At 42.6% G+C, this 23,135-nt stretch overlaps 1 protein-coding gene across 3 annotated transcripts; it reads right to left on the bottom strand.

Annotated features, from left to right (window-relative positions):
• Positions 1 to 2,111: 2,111 nt before the first annotated feature.
• Positions 2,112 to 22,891, bottom strand: Acyp1 (acylphosphatase 1). Of its 3 annotated transcripts, none has more exons than XM_045154586.1 (3): positions 22,834 to 22,891; positions 14,846 to 14,937; positions 2,112 to 2,516 (listed from the first exon to the last, which is right to left on the bottom strand). In XM_045154586.1, the coding sequence occupies exons 1-3, from the start codon at positions 22,859 to 22,861 to the stop codon at positions 2,301 to 2,303; spliced, it is 336 nt and encodes a 111-aa protein (XP_045010521.1). In that variant the 5' UTR covers positions 22,862 to 22,891; the 3' UTR covers positions 2,112 to 2,300. The 3 variants fall into 3 exon arrangements, with proteins under 3 accessions (XP_045010521.1, XP_045010523.1, XP_045010522.1); XM_045154588.1 differs by lacking the exon at positions 22,834 to 22,891 and adding an exon at positions 15,254 to 15,385; XM_045154587.1 differs by lacking the exon at positions 22,834 to 22,891 and adding an exon at positions 15,291 to 15,352.
• Positions 22,892 to 23,135: the final 244 nt, after the last annotated feature.

Here is a 23,135-nt window from a genome sequence, read left to right as displayed (position 1 = left end):
AAGAGGCAGGTGTGATAAGCTGAGGAAGAAGCAGGAAGTTGGGCTGGAGAGATGACTTAGTGGTGAAGGCACTTGCCTGCAAAGCCTAAAGACCCAGGTTTGATTCTTCAGGTCCCACGTAAGCCAAATGCACGAGGTGGTGCACACATGCATCTGGAGTACATCTGCAGTGGCTAGAGGCCCTGGCGTGCCCATTCTCTCCCTCTGTCTCTAATAAATAAAACAAAATTTTAAACAAAAAACAAACACGAAGCTGTAGCTGAGGAATTGCTTGGGGCTACCTTTGAGACTGGATCAACATGGCCTCTAGTTCTGCCAGGGGCAGGCAAGGTTACAGCTATATTCTCCTTGGGCCTCTGTCCATGACTGACTACATATGAAAAAAAAAATAAATAAAAATATAAAGGGCTGGAGAAGATGGCTTAGTGGTTAAGGCATTTGCCTGCAAAGCCAAAGGACCCCAGTTCAATTCTCCAGGTCCCATGTAAGCCAGATGCACAAGTTGGCACATGCATCTGGAGTGGCTAGAGGCCCTGGCATACCATTCTCTCTCTCTCTCAAATAAATAAATAAAACATATTTAAAAATATAAAAAACAAAGCTGGGCGTGGTGGCACATGCCTTTAATCCTAGCACTGGGAGGCAGAGGAAGGAGGATCACTGCGAGTTCGAGGCCACCCTGAGACTCCATAGTGAATTCCAGGTCAGTCTGGGCTAGAGTGAGACCCTACCTCGAACAACCAAAACAATAATAATAAAAAAACCCCAAAACAAGCCGGGCATGGTGGCACACACCTTTAATCCCAGCACTCAGGAGGCAGAGGTAGAAGGATCGCCAGAAGTTTGAGGCCACTCTGAGGCAACACAGTGAATTCCAGGTCAGCCTGAATTTAAAAAACCCTACCTCAAAAAACAAAAACAAAACAAAACTGTATTGCTCCTATCTCCTTCAAGGAGAGCAGAACTCTAAGAATACAATGAGAATAGTTTTGGGAGTTATTGACCATTTTTGTTGTCTCAATTTCTTTAAGTATTCTTTATTTATTTGAGAGACAGTGTGTGTATGGGCATGCCAGGGGCTCTTGCTGCAACAAATGAACTCCAGACTCATGCATCACTTTGTGCATGCAGATTTACATGAGACTTGAGGCCAGGTCAGTGGGCTTTGCAAGCCAAAAAAAAAAAAAAAATTAAATACAAATATATATATGGTTTGGGTTTTTTAATTGTTTTTTTTTTTTGGTTTTTTGAGGTAGGGTCTCATTCTAGCTCAGGCTGACCTGGAATTCACTATGTATTCTCAGAGTGGCCTCGAACTCATGATGATCCTCAACCTCTGCCTCCAGAGTGCTGGGATTAAAGACGTGCACCACCACGTCTGACTTGGGTATATATTTTTAATCACTAATCAAACCAAGTGAGACATATGGGGCTGATGAAACTAAATTCTGGTTATTTTTCATGTTAGTTTGCTAGAGGTCCATGACAGAATGCCGCAGACTGGGTGGCTGAAGCAGCAGCAGTTTATTTTCCCTCTGTTCTGGAGACAAGAAGTCTGAGATCAAGATATCAGCGGGAATTTCTTCTGAGACCTCTCCTTGGCTGGTAGATGGCTGTATTAACATGATCTTTGTGTGAACATATCTGTGTCCAGATTTCCTCTTTGTATAAGAACATCAGTCAGATTGGATTGAGCCCTCCCAAACAGCCTCATTTAATCTTATCTTTTAAAGGCCTTATCTACAAATAATCACTTTCAGAGGTACTGAGGTTAGGACTTCACTATGTACATAGGGGGAGGAGGATACAATTCAGCCCATCACACTATTTATGTGGAATTCTAACCCAGAGAAAAAGGCTAACAGCAGATGTTCCAGAAAACTAAAAGTAGTTAGTCCAAAACCTTATTTGGATAACTGACAGACTAAACTGATAGCATTTGTCCTTATGAATGCAAATATCATGGAAACAATTTAAAGAAATGATTCCAACTAACTGCTTTATTTATTTTTTCAGACCTCTTTAAAATGACCTAAAATCTTCCTCCCACAAATATTGACTAATACTTAACTTTGTCCAAAAGGAAGTTCAGTGAGGATTAAAAAGTAGTATAAGCAGAAAGTTCTAATGTATTTTTATTGGAGAGAATGGTACACAATTGTATTCCTTCTACCAGATGTGTAATACACAGTAACATTTAAATAGTAAAATAACTTACTGACAAATTCTAATGTTGAATACAATATATTAAAGACAAATCAAGCTACTGAATTTACCTTGAAAACTTAAAATTCAGGTCATTATTTCACAATTTGGAAATCTGAGTAATCCAATTTCAAGATGACTTTCTCATTGTTGAACTTTGCGCTGTCAATGTGGGACTTAGGGCTTCCTGTTGACTCCAGCCATTCCTTCATAGGTCGAACCTTGGAGATGGGACCTTGCAGTTGTCCCTGCACTGTGCCCCGGTCCGTGTTCTGGACCCAGCCTACCAATCCAAGCTTTTTACCCTCAGCCTGAGAGAGAAAAAGAAAGATCCAGTGTGATTCTACAAAACAAAGTGAGACTGTACTCTGCTGCCAGAATCTTGGCTTAAAACCAAGTCACTGAAACTAATTTGACATTGTTCAGAAAAGTCAATACAGACGGATGAAGACGACCTCAGTGCTGATCCAGTGTTAGCTACCAGGCTCCATTTCCTCCTCCTACTCCTCAAAACCCACTCGCTTGAATTCTTTTCACTATATAGTACATTTGGTTGACTACTAAAGACTTAAGTCCAAAAAAATTTTTAAATTATTTACAGGGACCGGACGTGGTGGCGCACACCTTTAATCCAAGCACTTGGGAGGCAGAGGTAGGAGGACTGCCATGGGTTCAAGGCCACCCTGAGACTACATAGTGAATTCCAGGTCAGCCTGGGCTAAAGCAAAACCCTACCTTGAAAAAAGATTATTATTATCATTACTTACAGGGGCTGGAGAGATGACTCAGTGGTTAAAGATGCTTGCTTGCAAAATTATTTAATAGCAAGGTGTGGTGGCACATGCCTTTAATCCCAGCACTTGGGAGTAGGACTGCCATGAGTTCAAGACCAGCTGGGACTACAGAGTGAATTCCAGGTCAGCCTGGGTTGGATGGAGTAAAATCCTACCTCAAAACAAACAAAAAATCATCTCATTCTCCTCCCACATTAAACCATTTTATTATTGTTTTGTTTATTGAGACAGAGTCTAGCTATGTAGTCTTGGCTGGCCTCAAATTTGCTGTGCAGACCAGGCTGGCCTTGCACTTTCAGAAATTTCCCGTCTCTGCCTCCGCAGTACTGGGGTGATAGGTACACACCATAACATCTTGCTAAACAAATCACCCCCTTACTTGTTCATTTTTGGCAGTACTGTAGATTCAACCTAGAGCCTTGCACATGCTAGGCAAGTGCTCTAGGGCTACACTACACCAACAGCCCTCAATTTCCCTTCTCTTCATCAAGAAACTACTAGGGCCGGGTGGCGTGGTGGTGCATGCTTTTAATCCCAGCACTTGGAGGCAGAGGTAGGAGAAGACAGAGGTAGGAGGATCGCTGAGTTCAAGGCCACCCTGAGACAAAAAAAGTGAATTCCAGGTCAGCCTGGGCTAGAGTGAGACCCTACCTTGAAAAGCAAAAAAAAAAAAGAAGAAAGAAAGAAAGAAAAAGAAAAAAAAAGAAACCACTAGGCAGGCTACATGGAAAAAGTGTGACCATTATTTGATCCTTCCCTTTGTCTTTAGGCAGGATCACATCTAAACAAAACCAGATGAATTAGTGTCCATTATGTCTTTAAAGAACATGACAGGCTATTTCACAATTTCCCCGGGCAACACACCCATTGTTTTTACAGTAGAGGAACTGCCTAACCCAACAAGTTGACACTGCACCCAAAGCCCACTTTCTGTCATCTTTGGTAGAGAAGGAAAGCAGCTGTGTGCAGCCCCTGAATATTCAGGGTTCCTGAGCCTACTACTGGGTTTCCACTTAATTTTCCTTTTTTCTATCTCAGTAACCATAATATCTATAAGGTTGAGTTTATGAAGACCAACTATTGGTTATAATGGCTTTAAATTTTTTAAAAATATTTTTTAAAAATATTTATTTACTCATTTATAAACAGAGAGCCAGAGAATAAGAATGGGCGCCCGGGCTGTTTGTCACTGCGAACTCCAGACTGCATACAACACCGTGTGCTTGGGCTTTACATGGGTACTGGGAAATCAAACCCAGGCTGTTAGACTTTGCAAGCAAGGGCCTGAACTGCTGATCCATCTCCCTGGCCTCTTTTTTTTTTTTTTTTTTTAAGTCTTTTCAATAGTCTCTAAGTATTAGGCTGTGGCAAATATGCTAGAGATTTAGGAAAGGTAACAAGGTATTAGAGATAATGTTATTAGCTGCATAAACATATAATTAGAATATTATAAAAGTCATTAATTGTTAAAAGTAATCTATAATAGAATGACTTGTAAAGGAAAATGGGAGTTAACATGATCGCATGTCCAAATGTCACTGTAGTAACCTAGTAAATGTGGGAAATTGCTGGAGTTTGCCAAAGAAAGCGTTATGCATAACAAAAAAATGTTCGAGGAGGAACTGGAACATCCATCAAACCAGCTAGGTTCAAAGCAAAGACATGTTTGCATAGTGAAGAAAAGATACTCCCATCAAACAAATAACAATTTAAGGGACAGAGGAAAGTAAGGAATGAAGAAAAACAGGATACCTACAGCATGCATTGCTATGTGCCAAAGGAGAAAACATAAAAGAAGAATGCTAAGAATGGATCCTGAGGAAGACACCACAGCCAACTAATCGTGAATAACTGCACCCTTATGCTTCAAATTACTGCAAAGGAGTTGGCTGTCTCTAGTTGAGTTACCATATATAGCAAGTAGCTATCAATATGACTGTGCAGTTTTGAACAGGCTGGTCCTATCAGTGAAATAAATCTTTAACTTGTAATGTGATTTACCTGTGCTCCTATGAAGAAAACACTATTTTTTTTTTTTTTTTTAATGAGCGAAAGCAAGTGTGAGAACTGGCCCACCAGGACCTCCAGCCACCATAACTGAATTTCAGACATGTGTACTGCCTGCTACAACCTTATACATGCTTCACCTTGTCAGTCTGGCTTGCATAGTATCTGGGGAGTTGAACATGGGTCCTTAGGCTTTGCAGGCAAGCACCTTAACTACTAAGCCATCTCTCCAGCCCAAAACACTCTAAATTTTTTTTTTTCAAGGTAGGGTCTCACTTCAGCTCTGGCTGACCTAGAATTAACTCTGTACTCTCAGGGTGGCTTCGAACTCACGGCAATCCTCCTACCTCTGCCTCCCGAGTGCTGAGATTAAAGGCATGCGCCATCTCGCCTGACTTTTTTTTTTTTTTTTTTTTTTTGAGGTAGGGTAGGGTCTCACTCTAGCTCAGGTTGACCTGGAATTCACTATGTAATCTCAAGGTAGCAACAAACTCATGGTGATCCTCCTACCTCTGCCTCTCAAGTGCTGGGATTAAAGGCGTATACCACCACGCCTGGCTCCAAAACACTCTAAATTTTGACCTGGTGTTGAGAATAAGAATTTCAAAGCCTCCCCCTCCCCCCGCCAAACAGGTTTTATTTGTGTACTAATTTTAGTATTTGCAAGGACAGAGAAAGGAGGAGAGAGAGAATGGGTGTACCAAGGCCTCTTACCACTGTAAAGAAATTCCAGATACATGTGTCACTTTGTGCATCTGGCTTTATGTGGGTAGTACGCAATCAAACCTGGACCATCAGGCTTTGCAAGCAAGTGCCTTTAACAGCTGAGCCATCTCTCTGGCCCCTGTTCTTGTTTTTTTTTTTTTGTTGTTGTTTTAAATAAACCATATATATATATATATATATTTTTAATATATCGTGATATTTATTCTCTTTAGTCATAAAAATATTTTAAGAAGTAAAAATGATAACTATAAATCTCATTCTACCAATTGATAATGACTTCTTACTTAATGAGAACACATGGCATTGGTTTGTTTTTCCCTTAAATCCTCTGATTATCCAAATTGTCTAGATTAAGGGTCCTAATAGACTAAAGTACATCACCTCCAAATTCATATATTGCAGTCTTAGCCTTCAGTACTTCAGAGTATGATGGTGTGGTGACTCGAGATAGGATCATTCTACTGGTAATTGAGTTAAAATTAGGCCATTATGGTTAGCCCCAATCTAATAAGGCTTCTTTATAAGGACACTATTACTCAGATAGATATAAAGGGAAGGCCCTGTGAAGATAGGAAAGAGAAGTCTTTGAAACTCAGAGACCCAAATAAATCACTCCTGTTTGCATTTTATTCTCAGAATTTCAGCTTCCAAGTTATAAGTGAACAAATCTCACTCAATTTCTGGCTCTTTGTCATGCTATCCTTAACAAACTAATTCAATAAACTTTAACTTTTTAATTAAGCAGAAAAATATTAATATGGAGGGAAAAGTAATTGCTGATGTAAAAGGAACCTCTCTTTTCATGAGACATGGAAACACAATTAATTCATTGAATACATAAACCTTTGCCAACCACCTGCTTCAAAAAAAAATCTAATTCAAAATTAAATCGCTATTTTACCATGTGTAGTATACACAGAATCATTAATTGTAATTGGAGAGTGCTGCCTAAAGCCCCTGGATTCTGTATCATTGGGAATATTCTGACAGTGGCTGGGTGCCCAGTTGGCAGAGATGGCAAAGCTGCTTAGATGGAGTGGCTAAACCGTATTTTTTTATTTAGTTATTTATTTGCAAGGAGAGAGAGAAGAGAGACAGAAAGAGAACTTGGTTTCTCGAGGTAGGGTCTTACTTTAGTTCAGGCTGACCTGAAACTTACTCTGTAGTCTCAGGGTGACCTCAAATGCATGGCAATCCTCCTACCTCTGCCTCCCGAGTGCTGAGATTAAAGGTGTGCACCACCACTCCCAGTTTAATAAAAATATTTGCAAAAAGAAAACCTAAGATGAACCAGGCACGGTAGTGCACGCCTTTAATACCAGCACTTAGGAGGCAGAGGTAGGAGGATCGCAGAGAGTTCAAGGCTACATTGAGACTACACAGTTAATTCCAGGTCAGCCTAAGGTGGAGTGAGACCTTACCTCAAAAAAACAAAACAAAACATGAACAATAAATAAGTAAATGAGGATAAAGTGTTTGGTATGCAAGCATGAGTACCTGAGTTCTGTTCCCTAGACCCACTCCACATTAAAACAAATAAACAAAAAAAGATGGGTAGGAAGAAATTTAACAAAAGGGCAAAAGACTTGCATGTGAAAACTACAAACCACTGTTAATATTTGTCTATTTGAAAGAAAAAAAATAGAAAGAGGTAGATGGAGAGAGAGAATGCACACAACAGGGCTTCTAGCCACTGCAAATGAACTCCAGATGCCACCTCGTGCATCTGGCTTACATGGGCACTAGGGAATCAAACCTGGGTCCTTAGCCTTTGCAGGCAAATGCCTTAACTGCTAAGCCATCTCTTCAGCCCAAAACCATTGTTAAAAGAAACTGAAGAACTATATAAATGGAAGACATCTCATATCTCATATGTCTTTTTCTCAGAAACTGACAAAGGAATCTTAGATTCACATGGAGGAGCTGGGGAGACAGCTGAATGGACAAAGCACCGGCCACCCAAGCCTGAGGACTGGAGAACCCCCATGGGCACGGCAGCACCCCTGTAATCAATCCAGCACTCAGGAGGCAGACAGGGATCTCCTCGGTAAGCTGGCTACCTAGCCAAATGAGTGAGCTCTGCGTTCAAATGAGACCCTGCCTCAGTACATAAAGTGGAGAGGAACTGAGGACACTGGACGTCAACCTCTGGCCTCCACATGCATGTGCACACACGTGTGTGTATACCTGCACATGCATGCGTACACATGAACATGCACACCCCCCCCACATATACACATGAAAAAAACTCACATGACAACACAAGGAACCCAGAACAGCCAAAATAATCTTGAGAAGGGAGAACAAAGTCAAGGGTTCATGCTTCCTGATTTCAAAACCTGCTGCAAAGCTACAGTAAATGAGACTGTAGTGTTAACATAAGGATGGACCTAAAGGTCAGTGGAATAATCCAGAATAAATTTAGGTTTATGGTCAGATGATTTTTTTGTTTGTTTGTTTTTGTTTTTCAAGGTAAGATCTCACTGTAGCCCAGGCTGACCTAGAATTCACTAAGCAGTCTCAGGGTGGCCTCCAACTCACGGCGATCCTCCTACCTCTGCCTCCTGAGTGCTGGGATTAAACGCATGCGCCACGACGCCCAGCTGGTCAGTTGATTTATGACAAAGGTGCCATGATAAATAAATGGGAGAAATAAGAGTCATTTCAGCAAATGCTGCTGGGGCCTAGATAGGTAAAAATTACACTTAGGCCAGGCATGGTGGCAACAGGTACAGCTTGGTGCTGGAGAGCACACTGAGCATGGGCCCTGAGCTCAATCACTAGCACAGATAAATAAAGGAGTAAAACTGGACTTCATATTCAATACCATATGAAAAATAATTCGGGTCTGGAGAGATGACTTAGCGCTTAAGGCACTTGCCTACAAACCCAAAGGATCCAGGTTCAGTTCCCTAGTACCCCCATACTCTCCCTCAAATAAGTAAATAAATGTTTTGACTCCCCACGACCCATCTAAGTGTGACGCACAAAGTGGCGCATGTGTCTCAACTTCATTTGCAGTGGGTGAAGGCCCTGGTGCACACATTCTCTCTCTCTCTCTCTCAAATAAATGATATATACACTGGTTTTTCGAGGCAGGGTTTCACTCTGACCCAGGCTGACCTGGAATTCACTATGTAGTCTCAGGGTGGCCTCAAACTCATGGCAATCCTCCTACCTCTGCCTCCTGAGTGTTGGGATTAAAGGTGTGCACCACCATGCTCAGTTCAATAAAATAAATTAAAAAAAAAAAAACAACCTCAATGGAACACTCAGGAGCCAAAGATTGTTACTAGAAAATTTTCAGTGCCAGGAATGGGATACCTTCCAGTGAGTTGTTGGCCAAGGAGGTCCCTGATACCCCCAAAACATTACAAGCCATTGCCAAGGCCCTTAGTTTCACACCAGGAATAGATGTTAAGACCCTATTGCTGAAGACTCCACATACTTGGGCTGCAAGGCCACTGAGAAATCCTGCTGGAACTGAGCTGATAACCTCCTTTATGTAGACCAGCTGACAGAAAGTTGGAAGAAGCCATGCTATATGCAGTTCAATGGGAGAAAGAGAAATCACCAGTGAAGATACTCAACAGTGGACACTACAAGTCTTAAATTTTGCCAGCCAGGCCAAATGAGCCAATGGGTGCAATAATGGCATGTCTGTCATGGTGGAAACCAAATGCCCTCTAATTGGACTGGAGGCCCACTCCATGGGAGGGAATACATCCCTGATACTGAAAACCTACAACAGGGGTAGTTATGAGCCCTAGGGGTGTAACATCTGCTGCCGTCTGGCTAAATGTATATATTATGCTTATCAAACTGCCCAGTAAGCACTTCTCTTAATGTTCATACCTACATATTAATGCTATTCTCACTTTTGGTAGACAACCTTCTTTTCAGATGGCAGTGACCTTGGGATGACTCAGAAGGCATCATGGTGTTGGGAAGAAGTGACAGAGGAGTGCTCAGCACTGCAATATCTCTATCATTCCTTCCAAGGCTCAGGGTCCATTGCAGAAGAGGTGGCAGAAAAAATGTAAGAGCCAAAGGAAGGGCAGGGATCCTTACAACATGCTCCTTGGGACACAAAATGGCCTGGATATCCATGACCCCAGTGCCTGACACTACCTACACAAGACCATCATAACAGGAGGAAAAGATGATGACACAAAAATAAAAAGGAGACTGATTGAGAGGGGGAAGGTATATGATGGAGAGTGGAGTTTCAAAGGGGAAAGTGGGGGGAGAGAGGACATTACCATGGGATATTGCTTACAATTATGGAAATTGTTAATAAAAAAATAAATTAATTAAAAAAATCTTGGGCTGCAAAGATGGCTTACCAGTTAAGCAGTTGTCTGTGAAGCCTAAGGACCCCAGTTCAAGGCTTGATTCCCCAGTACCCACTTTAAGCCAGATGCACAAGGTGGTGTATACATGTGGAGTTTGTTTGCAGTGGCTGGAGGCCCTGGTGTGCCCATTTTCTCTCTCTCAAATTAAAAAAAAAAAAAAAAAAAAAAAAAGCCGGGCATATTAGCACACACCTTTAATCCCAGCACTCGGGAGGCAGAGGTTGGAGGATCGCCATGAATTTGAGGCCACCCTGAGACTACATAGTGAATTCCAGGTCAGCCTGGGACAGAACGAAACTCTACCTTGAAAAACAAACAAACAAACAAACAATCTTTTGAGGCTCTGGATATAACTTAGCAGTACAGTGACTGCCTAGCATGAGGCTATGGTTCAATCCCCAGTACCAGAAAAATTAAAACAAAAAGAATGGAATGCCAGGCATGGTGGAACATGCCTTTAATCCCAGCACTTGGAAGGCAGAGGTAGTAGCATCACTGTGAGTTCAAGGCCACCCTGAGATGATATTGTGAATTCCAGGGCTAGAGTGAGACCCTGCCTTGAGAGAGAAAAAAAAAGTTGTGCTGGGGAGATAGATCAGTAGTTAAAGGCACTTGCTTGTAAAGCCTGTCAGCCTGTGATTCAATTCCCTAGTGCCCTTGTAAATCCAGATGCACAATGTGCACACACACCTGGATTCATTTACAGTGGCAAGAGGCCCTGGCATGCCCATGCTCTCTCTCTCTAATAAACAAATGATTTTTTTAAACAAAGGAAAGCAGATGGACATGTTGGCACATGTCTTTAATCCCAGCACTCGGGAGGCAGAGGTAGGAGGACTGACATGAGTTTGAGGCCACTCTGATAGTATATAATGAATCCCAGGTCATCCTGGGCTAGAACAAGACCCTACCTTAAAAAAAAATAAAAAAATAAAAAAATAATAAAATAAAAAAAAAGGAAAGAAAGAAAGCCAGGAGTGGCGGCTCACGCCTTTAATTCCAGCACTCATGAGGCAGAGGTAGGAGGATCGCCATAGTGAATTCCAGGTCAGCCTGAGCTAGAGTGAGACCTTATCTCAAAACAAAAAAAAAAAAAAGAGACAAGAAAAGGAAAAAAAGGAAAGGAGAACCATGGACTCCACTGTCATCTCCCAAACACTTTTCTGAGACGGTGGCTAATGTCTGCAATCCCAGCACTTGGGAATAAGGCAGTAGGACTGTCATGAGTCTGAGGGTAGTGTGGGCTGCACAGTGCATTCCAGGATCGCTTGGGCTACAGAGCAAAACCCTATTTAAAAAGAAATATTGGAAGAGACTTTATAAGTTAGGTTGTTAAATTGTATATGGATGGCTGATAAAAGAAGTTCAGTTTTTATTCTTAAAAAAATAAAAATAAAATAAAAATAAAAAGAAATATTGGGCTGGAGAGATGGCTTAGCGGTTAAGCGCTTGCCTGTGAAGCCTAAGGACCCCGGTTCGAGGCTCGGTTCCCCAGGTCCCACGTTAGCCAGATGCACAAGGGGGCGCATGCGTCTGGAGTTCGTTTGCAGAGGCTGGAAGCCCTGGCGTGCCCATTCTTTCTCTCTGCCTCTATCTGTCTTTCTCTCTGTGTCTGTCGCTCTCAAATAAATAAATAATTAAAAAAAGAAAGCACCTTAAAAAAAAAAAGAAATATTAAAACTTCTATATTTCAAAGGACACTATTAAGAAACTTTCCCCAGAATTCAAAAAATATTTACAACTCATATATCTGCTAAGAAACTACTATCTAGAAAAGGTAAATTCTTATAACTCAACAAGAAAAATAACTTAATTTAAAAATTGGCAAAGGGTTTGAATGGAAATTTCTCCAAATAAGAGAGATATCTTCTTCTACATGCCAATAAACACTTGAAAAAAGATACTGAACATTATTTGTCATTAGAAGGCAAATCAAAACTGCCCTGAGAGGACACAGTATTACTCAGCCTTAAAAAAGGAGGGAGTGCCAGGCGTGGTGGCGCACGCCTTTATTCCCAGCACTTGGGAGGCAGAGGTAGGAGGATCGCCATGGGTTCGAGGCCACCCTGAGACTCCATAGTGAATTTCAGGTCAGCCTGGTTTAGAGTAAGAGCCTACCTCGAAAAAAAAAAAAAAAAAAAAGGAGTTCTGACGCAGGATGCATGGCTCGACTTTGAGGATACTGTGCGAAGTGAAAAAAGCCAGCCAGAAAAGGACAAATACTCTGATTCTGTATGAGTTATCTGGAGCCATCAAGTTCATAAAGATGGAAAATAGAATCATGAGTGCATGAGTGCCAGGACTGGGTAGATGGGAAAATCAGGAATTGGGGGTTAGGTGGTTAATGGCTAAGGAGTTTCAGTTTTGCAAGATTGAAAAAAAAAGTCCCTAGGGTCAAATAGAGACCCATCTGAATAAAGACCTATCTTTGGAGGAGGGGAAAAAAAAAAGTCTGGAGGCAGAGGTAAGAAGATTGCTGTGAGTTCAAGGCCAGCCTGAGACTACATAAGGAATTCCAGGCTAGGTTAGGCTAGAGTGAGACCCTACCTTGAAAAACAAAAACAAAAACAAAAACAAACAAACAAACAAACAAAAAAAGGTTCTGTGGAGGGTCCTCAGTGATGGTACCATAAGAAGAGTGTGTGAAAGTGTTAGAGTCACCGAACTGTCTGCTGGTGAAGTCTTCACTATGTGTCTTCTACCATAGTTTCAGAAAAACGTGTTATATGGTGCCCAGATAACTGGGGATTTTCCAATTATCTTTCTGTTACTGATTCGCATTTTTTTTTACTTCCACTGTGTTTGAAGAACACTCCTTGTATAATTTAAATCACTTAAAATTCATTGATACCTGAAATAAAACAACAAAAATTCACAATCAGTATTGGCTTTTCTACATTTTATTCTCTAAGGAGGAACAGGAAGAGAAAGGCTATGCCACCTGTTCCTTATACAGGATCTTACCCTATGTAAGGTACGCAAAGCTAATTAGAACATAGTGCTTGCTTTGTAGAACTTTCAGCAATTCTTGAATGGGCAATTCATGTAAGAATATGAAAAAGAGGCTGGAGAGATGGTTTTGTGGTTGAGGCACTTGCCTGAGAAATCCAAGGACCCAGGTTTGATTCCCCAGGACCCATATAAACCAGATGCACAAAGTGGCACATGCATCTGGAGTTCATTTGCAGTGGCTAGAGGCCCTGGCATGTCCTTTCTCTCTATATATATTTCTCTCTCAAATAAATAATATTAAAAATATTATAAAAATATGAAATAGGAATGAATTAATGCAATAGTTTGAAGAAGAGATATCAAGAAGGGACATTCTAGTTCAGAGATTCAGGTTTAAATTTTAGTTCCACAGTCATGATAATATGATACTTGGAAAATTCTGTAGATCTGTTTATCTGTGGGGCTGCACATACACTGAGCCCAATATGCCCCTACAGAAGGTAGAGGGGAATTGAAATTCCTTTTGTGTGTGCATGTAAGATAAGGATGCTGAAGCAGAGGTGGAGGGTGCTCATACCATGAAATATTCCCTGTCATTCTAGAGAAATACCAGACTCCATGATCAGTGTTATCATTGCCTATTCTGAAATGGATAACTTATTTTAATTAGAAAAACTTTAGTTGGAAAAGGTGAATGTTCTTTCAAAGCCCAAAATAATACAAAGAAATTAAGTGAGGAGCTGCAGCTATCACTCAGTGATGATTAAGTGTGCTTGCCTAGTATTATGCCCTGGATTTGATCCCAAGGACAGAAAAAAAGAAAAGAAGGAAGGAAGGAAGAAAAGGAATTAAATGAAGTTGGAGGAATGAAAGAAATTTGAAGATGTGTGGTAACTATGGAAGAAATCATATAGCTTACACTATCAATGTGATCAGGTCATCTAAATGTCATCTCTGATTAGTGGTAGCGTGCCTATATGAAGTTACATGGCACTGGAGAGATGGCTTAGAGATTAAAAGTGCTTGCTTGCAAAGCTTGCTTGCCTGGCTCGATTCCCCAGTACCCATGTGATGCCAGGTGCACAAAGTGGCACATATATCTGTAGTTCATTTGCTGTGGCAAAAGGCTCTGGCAGCCCATTCTTTCCGTCTCTCTCTCTGCTTGCAAATAGTAAATAAAAGCATTTTAAAAAAAAAAAAGTGGGCTGGGCGTGGTACCCCACACCTTTAATCCCAGCACATGGGAGGCAGAGGTAGGAGGACTGCTGTGTGTTCGAGTCCAGCCTAAGACTACATAGTGAATTCCAGGTCAGTATAGACTACAGTGACTTCCCTTGAAAGTGGTATATCCCAACCTCTGCTTTGGAGAAAGCTCATTGTTATGAGATGATCAGTTACCACTGTTAAAAAGACCAATTATAGTAGCAGCAAAAGAATCTTTCACATCGTGTTCTTTTTTTAAATTAATATTTATTAGGCAGAGAGAGAGAGGCAGAAAGGCACGCTAGGGCCTCTAGCCACTGCAAACAACTCCAGACGCATGCGCCACCTTGTGCAGCTGGCTTATATGGGTTCTCTGGAATAGAACCTTGGTCCTTAGCTTCCCACACAAGTGCCTTCACTGCTAAGCCACCGCTCCAGTCCCCTCACATCATCGTGTTTTACCAACCGCAAAACATTGTCTTATCTATAGCTTTACCTACTATCCCCTGGCCATGCACCTCTCGTTCACACTTGTTAGAAAGAGGCCTCTGGTTGTCACGGTCCTAGCTTACTTTACGGTCCTCAAAGCCGTAGGCCACATACCTGGGTGTACTTGCGGAAAAACACCCCTTGCACTTTTCCAAAAATTTCATAATCCACTGAGACCAAGGTGTCCCCTTCTGCCATGTTCACACCTGCCAGAGACCAAGACAGCAGAGAGGTGAGGGACTGCCCCGGGGTCCCCACCCTGAGGAGAGGGGTGTGCACTCGCCCTTTCTCCATCCATCACCGCAGCGACTTCTCCCTGACCTCAACCAACGTCCCCGAACCGAACGCCGAGAGCAAGACGACGCCCGCGTCTAGGGACCGGCCGGCTCCGGGGCGCCGGGTTCCAGCCCGCATCACCTGCGCAGCCCCGCCCGCCCGCTCCCTCTCCTTCCCGCGCGGCCTCCAGGCGCCCCTTCCTCTAACACCACTAATCCGACTGGCGGGGACCCCTCCGGGGCTCACCCTCCAGAACTTCCCCGCAAAGGGGGCCGAGGCATACCGGCGACCTCCAAACGAACTGCCCCCAGCCGCGCCAACCGCCGCTCCGGAAGTTTAAAGCGTGGCTCCGCCTTCGCGGCGTCTCCTGCCCATCACTCCTGCCTGGCCAATCAGAGATGGCGCCTCAGCCCGGAGCCCCGCCCAGAGGGTGGGGTTTCACGAGGAAGGTGGTCGGGAGGCTGTGCCCGGCTGGGGTTGGAGGAGTCTCCACCGAGGGAGCCTGCACTCCATCTCAGCTATTAAGGGTACCCATCTTCTCCTTTTCTGGTGGGGGAGGAAGCCAGAGGGCCATAGACAAAATCCTTGGGATATAGTCAATAAATACCCACTTGACAACCTGCTGTGTGCTAAACACCGTCCACAGGGGTTGGCATACTTAAAAAAACATAGCCCTAGAGGAACTTAAATTCTGAAAGTGAGAGACAGACAATACACATTATCGTAAATAAATAAATAGGACAAAATCTTTTGTCGTGGTTTGTTTTTTTTTCCCTCCCAATTATCTTCCAATTTTGGGTCATAACTAATCTGGATTTGGTAGCTAAGGGAAAAGGTACACAAAACAACACAAAGTCATTTCTCCTGGGCTTCTAAAAGCTGCCCACCAGAGTCAGTCTACCTTGCTAAGAAAATGCTTGAGGGCTGCAGAGATGGCTTAACAGTTAAGGCACTTCCCTGCAAAACCGAAGGACCTGGGTTCGATTCCCCAGGACTCACATAAGTGCATAGGGTGGTGCATGCAACTGGAGTTCATTTGCAGTGGCTGGAGGCCCTGGCATTTCCATTCTCTCTCTAGCTGCCTCTTTCTCTCTCTCAAATACATAATAATTAATAAGTAAATATATATATGAAGAAAATGCTTTAATAAATAAATAAATAATGACCAAGCAAGTAACTCATGGCTCCATCATCCCAACTGAACAAATCAGTATCAGTCAAATAACCAAATGACATACATCTATTTTTGGAAAAAGGGAATTGAATTGCCAAGGGGAGTTGTGGGTGAAGATTGCTAACATTAGAGTTAATTTTACATTGGAATCCACCCGTCCTTATGATTAAGAATATGTATCAGGGCTGGAGAAATGGCTTAGCGGCTAAGTGCTTGCCTGTGAAGCCTAAGGACCCCTGTTCGAGCCTCGGTTCCCCAGGACCCACGTTAGCCAGATGCACAAGGGGGCGCATGCATCTGGAGTTCGTTTGCAGTGGCTGGAAGCCCTGGCGCGCCCATTCTCTCTATCTATCTGCCTCTTTCTGTCTCTGTCACTCTCAAATAAATAAAAATGAACAAAAAAATTAAAAATATATATTTAAGAAAAGAATATGTACCAGTAAATTCCAGGTCAGCCTGAGCTACAGTGAGACCCTACCTTGAAAAAACAAAAAGAAAGAAAGAAAGAAAGAATATGTGACTGTATGTAGGGTTGGCAAGGCTTTGCAATTGTAGTGATGGGTCTCATCATCTCACTAGTTCCCCACTACAAAGTCATAAAACCTTAGTGCTGAGCAATAGGGGGAGCTGGACTGAATGTTGCCCTTGGCAACACTAAAACAACACATTAGTATTAAACTGATTAATTTCTCTACAGTAAGTTTCTGGTTTTTTAAAAAATATTTTTATTTATTTGCAAGCAAAAAAAGATAGAGAAAAAAGACAGAGAGAAAAGGCACACCAGGGCCTCCAGCCACTGCAAATAAACTCCACATACATGTGCCACTTTGTACATCTACCTTTATGTGGGTACTGGGGAATCAAACTCAGGTTGTTAGACTTTGTGGGAAAGTGCATTAACTGCTAAGCTATCTCTCCAGCCCTAAAATAAATTACTATAGAACTCAAAACCAAATAGAATTCCAATGAATCGGGACATCATAATTATGCAAAGAAGTTGGATGTGATAACATACACCTATAATCCCGTAGGAGGATCACCATGAGTTCAAGGGCAGCCTGGTCTACAAAGTGAGTTCCAGATCAGCCTGGAACTACAGTGATACCCTGGCTAAAAAAAATAAATAAATAGGGCTGGAGAGATGGCTTAGCAGTTAAGGCAGTTGTTTGCAAAGCCTAAGGACCCATGTTTGATCTCTCCATGTCCCACGTAAGCCAGACACACAAAGGTGAGGCAAGCCCAAGGTTACCTTGCCCACTAGGTGGTGCAAGCATCTGGAGTTCAATTACAGTGGCTGAGGCCCTGGCATGCCAATTCTCTCTCTAAATAAATAAATAAATAAAAATTTAAAAAGAATGATATATACTTTTTGCCCTCAAAGAGTTCTTCAGTACAAGAAATATGTATGCAGAAGATATAACAATAAAATATGCACTATGGTAATTCATTCCATGGACATTCATTGGGAGATTATCATGAACTAGCCCTGTATTATAACAGGAACAGAAAATATTATGAAAGGACAAAAAGGAAAGTGATTAATTCTGACTGGGAGGACTGGGAAAGGGCCCTTGGAGGAAACATCATTTTTCCAAAGTTACATAATCACAACCAGTAAGCGATGGAGGCAGGATTTAGTTTCAGGAGGCAGGCCAGAGTCCACTCCCATAAATGCTGTACTCCACCACTTCCCAGTATGTGGAGCTTGGGTAAGGTACTACCCCTGAGGTCAGAAAGGACAAGTAGTTAGTTGTGGCTGAAAATTAGGACCTTTAGGGAAGCTTCTAAAAATATTGGTGTCCAGACCTCACCTCCAAGATACTGCTTTCCAATGCACAGCAAAGACTGACACCTACTGAGATAGAGTTAGGATTATTAAGGGGAGAAAGGATTATAAAGATATACTTGTGCTGGGTGTGGTGGCGCATGCCTTTAATCCTATAACTCAGAAGACAGAGATAGGGGCATCTCTATAAGTAGGAGGCTAGCCTGGGCTACAGAATGAGTTCCAGGTCAGCCTGAGCTAGAGTGAGATGTTCCCTCAAGAAAATAAACAAATAGGGCTGGAGAGATGGCTTAGTGGTTAAGGAGCTTGCCTGCAAAGCCTGAGGACACAGGTTCAACTTCCCAATACCCACATAAGCCAGATGCACACCGTGGCACATACATCTAGAGTTTGTTTGCAATGGCTATAGGCCTTGGTGTGCCCATTCTCTCTCTCTCTCTAATAAATAAATAAATAAAACAAAATTGTAAAAAAAGAAAAAGAAAGAAAAGAAAAAGAAAACAGGCTGAGCCAGATGTGGTGGTGCACGTCTTTAATCCCAACACTTGGGAGGCAAAGGTAGGAGGATTGCCATGAGTTTGAGGCCACCCTAAGACTCCATAGTGAATTCCAGGTCAGCCTGGGATAGACTGAGACCCTACCTCGAAAAACCAAAAAAGGAAAGAAAGAAAGAAAGAAAAGAAAACAGGCTGTTAAGGCATTTGCCTTGCAAAGCCTAAGGACCCAGGTTTGATTCTTCAGATCCCATGTAAGCCAGACACACAAAGGTGAGACAAGCACGAGGTCACATATGTCCACTAAGTGGCACAAGTGTTTGGAGTTTGATTGTAGATGCTGAGGCCCTGGAGAACCTATTCTCTCCCTCCCTCCCTCCCTCCCTCTCTCCCTCCCTCCCTCCCTTCCTCCCTCTCTCTCTCTCTCTCTCTCTTGTTATAAAGAAAAGAAAAAGAAAAAAGAAAACAAGCAGCCAGGCATGCCTTTAATCCCAACACTCTGGAGGCAGAAGTAAGAGGATCACTGTGAGATTGAGGTCACCCTGAGACTACCTGATGAATTTTAGGTCAGCCTGGGCTAGAGCAAAACCGTATTTTCAAAAAGCAAAAAAAGAAAACAAGCAAACAAAAAAGCATCAGCACCTAATCTGGGAGATAGAAATGCATGCATTTTAGCTACTGAAGAAGTCATTAGGGGGTTGGAGGGATGGCTCAGCAGTCAAGGTACTAGGCTGCAGAGCCTAACAATTAGAGATCAATTCCCCAGTGCCCACATAAATCCTGATACAAAAAGTGGCACAGGCATCTGGAGTTTGTTTGCAGTGGCAAGAGGTCCCTAATGCACCCATTCTCTCTCCTTCTCTCTATCCTTTGCTTTCTCTGCTTATAAATAAATAATATTTTAAAAACATTTATATATTGTATCTAATTTTTTAAGAAATATATGGGATATTCTTCAAATTTGTTTATTATCCATACAGGCCATATTAATCTCTGTATGTTTCCAGTTTTAATGTATGTGCTATCAAAGTGAGCGTGATATGGTATTTAAAATTTTTATTTATTTGAGAGAAAGAGGCAGATAGGCAGAGAGGTTGGGCATGGTGGTGCATGCCTTTAATCCCAGCACTCGGGAGGCAGAGGTAGGAGAATCACCATGAGTTCAAGGCCACTCTGAAACTACATAGTGAATTCCAGGTCAGCCAGAACTAGAGAGAGACCATGCCTCAAAAAAATGAAATAAATAAATAAGAGAGAGAGACAGACAGAGAGAGAGATTGAGAATGGGTATGCCAGAGCCTTCAGCCTCTGCAAAGGAACTCCAGAAGCATGTACCACCTTGTGCATCTGGCTTATATGGGTCCTAGGAAAACTAACCTGGGTCCTTTGGCTTTGCAAGCAAGTGCCTTAACCACTAAGCCATCCCTCCAGCCCCTATATAGCATTTTTAAATTTTAAATAAATTTATTTGTGAGAGTAAAACATCAGGTACAATGTTGATTCACAATTATCCAAAGGATGTCATAGCTCATTCTAGAGATGCTTTTATGCAGTTTGTAGAAAGAATTCCACGTGGAACTGAACAAGCGCCAAAATTCATAAAGCCATCTAAGCATGCCAGGCCCTCCAGCTACTGCAAACAAACCCCAGATACATGCACCATTGTACATCTGGCTTTACATGGGTACTAGGGAATCGAACCCTGGCCATTAGGCTTTGCAGACAAGTGTTAACCACTGACCCATTTCTCCAGCCCTATTTTGCATTTGAAAAATATTTTAGGGCTGGATAGATGGTTTAGCTATTAAGGCAATTGCCTGTGGAGCCTAAGGACCTAGGTGTAACTCCCCAGTACCACGTAAGCCAGATGCACCAGGTGGTGCATGCATGTGGAGTTTGTTTGCAGTAGCTGGGGGCCCCGGCATGCCCATTCTATCTCTTTCTCTCCCTCTCTCAAATAAATGAATAAAAATACAAATACTTTTTTTGTTTGAGAAACAAATGTTGTATTCACTTGTTAGAGAGGTCGTTCTATCTGTCTGTCTATCTCTCGACCTATTATCTATCTATCTATCTATCTATCTATCTATCTATCTATCTACCTATCATCTATCTATCTGTCTATCATCTACCTACCTACTTACCTATCATCTATCTATCTGTCTATCATCTACCTACCTACTTACCTATCATCTATCTATCTATCTATCTATCTATCTATCTATCTATCTACCTACCTACCTACCTACCTACCTACCTGTTGCAGTCCGGTTCACATTGCTGGTAGAAATCACCCAGCCTGAGCCAGAGTGAGACCCTACCTCGAAAAACCAAAAAAAAAAAAAAAAAAAAAAAAGAAAAAAAAAAGAAATCACCCAACCAAGAGCAGCTTCTGGGAAAAGAGATTTATTTTGGCTTACAGGCTCGAGGGGAAGCTCCACGATGGCAGGGGAAAATGATGGCATGAGCAGAGGGTGGACATCACCCCCTGGCCAACATAAGGTGGACCACAGCAACAGGAGGGTGCGCCAAACACTGGCAAGGGGAAACTGGCTTTAAGACCCATAAGTCCACCCCCAACAATACACTCCCTCCAGGAGGCGTTAATTCCCAAATCTCCACCAGCTGGGAACCTAGCATTCAGAACACCTAAGTTTATGGGGGACACCTGAATCAAACCACCACACTACCTATCATCTATCTATCTATCATCTACCTACCTACTTACCTATCATCTATCTATCTATCTACCTACCTACCTGTCTATCACCTATCTATTGAGAGAGAGAATGGGTGCTCTAGGGCTTCTAGCCACTGTGAATGAACTGCAGACATATCTGCCACCTTGTGCATCTGGTTTATGTGGGTACTGGGGAGTCAAACCTGGGTCCTTATGCTCCTCAGGCAAGCGCCTTTAAGTGCTAAACCATCTCTCCAGCCACCCCCTTTTTAAAATATAATTTTAATACAGAATTTTTATTGTTTTTTTTTTTGAGGTAGGGTCTCACTCTGGCTCAGGCTGACCTGGAATTCACTATGTAGTCTCAGGCTGACCTCAGACTCACAGTGATTCTCCTACTTCTGCCTTCCAAGTGCTGGGATTAAAGGTGTACACCACCACTCCTGGCATATATTCTGTTTTTATTCTGGATTGGGTCCTAGGCATTGGTGGTGCTGACAAGGTGCACAAATGGTTCTGGTATAAAGAGGCCAATGTAGCAGGACATAAAGGAGCAGCAGACACACAGGCATTAACAAGGTATCTGTGGCTGTTCTTTTATCACCATGCATGGTCCATGTTATTAAGGAATAACTGCTATACATGAAAAATAAAAGGGGGCTAGAAAGATGGCTTAATGGTTAAGTGCTTGCCTTTGAAGCCTAAGGACCCTGGTTCGAGGCTTGATTCCCCAGGACCCACGTAAGCCAGATACACAATGTGGCACATGCATCTGGAGTTTGTTTGTTTACAGTGGCTAGAGGCCCTGGTGTGCCCGTTCCCTCTCTCTATATATATCTGCCTCTTTCTCTCTCTCTCTCTCTCTGTCGCTCTCAAATAAATAAATAAAAATAAACAAAAATTTTTATATAAAAAAAGGGGACTGGAGAGATGGTTTAGCGATTAAGGCACTTATCAGAGAAGCCTAAGGACCCAGGTTTGATTCTCCAGGTCCCACGTAAGCTAGATGAGCACAATGGCGCATGCGTCTGGAGCTCGTTTGCAGTGGCTAGAGGCGCTGGTGTGCCCATTCTCTCTGTATCCATCTACCTCTTTTCCTCTCTCTAATACATAAACATAAAATATTAAAAATAAAAATAAAAGGGTTTAATAAAAAAAAAAATCAGAGGCAGGGTCTTACTGTAGCCTAGGATGACCAGGAACTCACTCCATAGCCCAGGCTGGCCTCCTAACTCAGCCTCCCAAATGTTGGGATTAAAGGCCTGTGCCACACTACACCTGGTTTAAGAGGGTTTAAAAGGAGATGACTTGGTCAGTAAGGTGCTTGCCACACAAGCACGAGGACGTGAGTTCGGATCCCCAGCACCCAGGTAAAAAGTGCACGCGTGTAATTCTAGTGCTGGGAAGGCAAAGACAGGCAAATCCCTGGAGCTCACTGAGCTCCAGGTTCAAAATTAAGGTGGAGAGTGATTGAAGAAGGTACCCAATGTAGACCCCTCTGGCCTCCACATGCATGCACTCCCACACCTATGAACACGCACAACCACACACACATACAGACACACAAATCAGGGCCTAGGAAAATCCCTAAATTTAGGGGGCAGGTGGAAAAATATATAGAAGTGCCAGAGACCTAGAAAGCAAGCAGGGATGTGAGGGCTGGAGAAATGGCTCAGCAGTTACGGCGCTTACCTGCAAAGCTTAATGACCTGGATTCCATTTCCCAGTACCAAGTAAAGCCGGATGCATAGCGCTGCATTTGTAGTGGCTGACGTCCCTGGTGTGCACATTCTGTCTCTCTCTCTGTTACTCTTCTATCTTTCTCTGTTGTGAATAAATAAATAAAAATTTTAGTCGGGCATGGCGGTGCACACCTTTCTTTAATCCCAGCGCTCGGGAGGCAGAGGTAGGAGGACTGCCATGAGTTCGAGGCCACTCTGAGACTACATAGTGAATTCCAGGTCAGCCTGGGCTAGAGCGAGACCCTACCTCGT

This window comes from Jaculus jaculus, chromosome 7, assembly GCF_020740685.1.
Source record: "Jaculus jaculus isolate mJacJac1 chromosome 7, mJacJac1.mat.Y.cur, whole genome shotgun sequence".
Lineage (NCBI taxonomy): Eukaryota > Metazoa > Chordata > Mammalia > Rodentia > Dipodidae > Jaculus > Jaculus jaculus.
This window is presented reverse-complemented; position numbering and strand designations above follow the sequence as displayed.